This window comes from Callospermophilus lateralis, chromosome 7 (assembly GCF_048772815.1).
Source record: "Callospermophilus lateralis isolate mCalLat2 chromosome 7, mCalLat2.hap1, whole genome shotgun sequence".
Classification (NCBI taxonomy): domain Eukaryota; kingdom Metazoa; phylum Chordata; class Mammalia; order Rodentia; family Sciuridae; genus Callospermophilus; species Callospermophilus lateralis.
The window spans coordinates 29,962,982-29,964,822 of record NC_135311.1 but is presented as its reverse complement, the minus strand read 5'-3'; the positions used below and the strand labels follow the sequence as shown (position 1 = coordinate 29,964,822).

Sequence of the window (1,841 nt, the reverse complement as noted above, 5' to 3'; positions counted from 1 at the left end):
GCATCTTCATCTTTAAGAAATCTGCAGGGAAGATAGAAAGTCTGACCACTAAATCACCTAATTTATGCTGTTAAGGAAAACCTGAGGTTTACAGACTCAATGACAAGAGTAAGATCTGAGCACTTCCATGAAATAAGTGGGAGTGTACAAAATCATTACTCAGAAGAATTACAAATGCTTGAGATAAAATTTATTTTTAATTCATATTTTATTTATTTTTTCCTGTTTTAGAGTTTGGGATAAAGCCAGGTCTCTATTCGTGGTAGGCCAGTGCTCTACCTTGGAACAGTAAACCAGCCCTTAACTTGAAATTAAGGTGAAGAATAAGACCCTGTCCTCTTTACAAAGATATTTGTTGTTAATCATGATTCTAGACATTGTAAAGGTGGCAGACTGGAAGCATGGCAATAAAAAGCTGTTGCTGTCAAATGCTCCTGTTTTTCTTCCCAGGATACTGATGAAGATGGACCAACATTTCAGTTTTGTTGTCATAAGAAATGCCTTCTATCCTCAGGCTGGCATTGGGATCTCAGCAAACACCTTTCTGCTTTGTCTCCACACTGCTGCTGTCTTTGTGGGCATCAAGCCCAGGCTCACTGACCTCCCTGTCACCCACCTGGCTCTAACACGCATCCTCATGCTCCTCACCATGGGCCTTTTGGTATCTGCAGACATTTGGGAAACACAGGGCATTCCAGGTGACTTCAAATGCAAAGTGCTTGCCTTCCTAAACAGGGTCATGAGGGGACTCTCCATCTGCACCACCTGTGTCCTGAGTGTGCTTCAGGCCATCACCATCAGCCCCAGTGGCTCCTGGTTGGCCCACTTCAAACTGAAATCCACAAATCCCATTGTGGGGCTATTTGTCTTCTTATGGGTCCTCAGCATGTCCCTCTCCAGCAACCTGCTCCTCTGTACTGTGGCGATTCCCAATAAGACCCAACCTGGCCTTCTGTTTCTCACTGAGCGCTGTTCCTTTCTGCTCATGAGCTACGGGAGCAGGACCTTCTTTCTTGCTTTCATGGCATTCAGAGATCTCCTATTTCTGGGTCTTATGGTTCTTTCCAGTGCATACATGATACTTTTCTTGCATAGATATAAACAAAGATCCAAGTATCTCCATAGCCCTCATTTTTCTCCAAGAAGTTCCCCAGAACAAAGGGCCACTAACACCATCCTGTTGCTCATCAGCTGCTTTGAGATCCTGTACTGTGTGGACTGCATCATCTTCCTCTTCACAGGTACAGTGTGTACCAGTGACCCCATCCTGTTTGGTCTCCAAATGCTCTTAGCCAATGGTTATGGCACAATCAGTCCTTTGGTGCTAATCAGTGGTGACATTCAAATAATTAAAAGTCTAAAAACTAAATGGAGAAATAAAGATCAGTTTCTGCCTAAACTTATCTAAAGCAAAGTTGACACATTCCTTAATTTTTTTCTCTAATTCATAATATTTCTCCTCTGACAAAAAAAAACATTTAAGATAGGATTAAAATAGTATCTTAAAACAAATTAAATAGTTATAAAGTACTTTGTGGATTTTTTTTCTGTATAGGCATCTGGGTTTTGTTCAATAGTTTTATTAATTTTCACTATATCTGGTTTCATTTGATACTATAAATTATTAGTTGACATTGCATCTCAGACCTTAATACTGGGTCAGTTTTCTTTCTTCCAGCTTTGCAGTTCTTAAAATTTCTTTCAATGAAATTCTATTAGAGGCACATTGATGTCTTTCTCTTTTTTTTTTCCAAAAATAGATACATGCTTATATTCAAGCAACTCAGGAGACTAAGGCAAAAGGATTGCAAGTTTGAGGGTACCCTGGGAAATTTAGTGAG

At 40.1% G+C, this 1,841-nt stretch overlaps 1 protein-coding gene across 1 annotated transcript; it reads left to right on the top strand.

Annotated features, from left to right (window-relative positions):
• Nucleotides 1-364: 364 nt before the first annotated feature.
• On the top strand, nt 365-1,408 carry LOC143404149 (putative vomeronasal receptor-like protein 4). The gene has a single exon (XM_076862462.1). It carries the CDS (start codon nt 365-367, stop codon nt 1,406-1,408), a length of 1,044 nt encoding a protein of 347 aa, XP_076718577.1.
• The last annotated feature ends 433 nt before the right edge of the window (nt 1,409-1,841 follow it).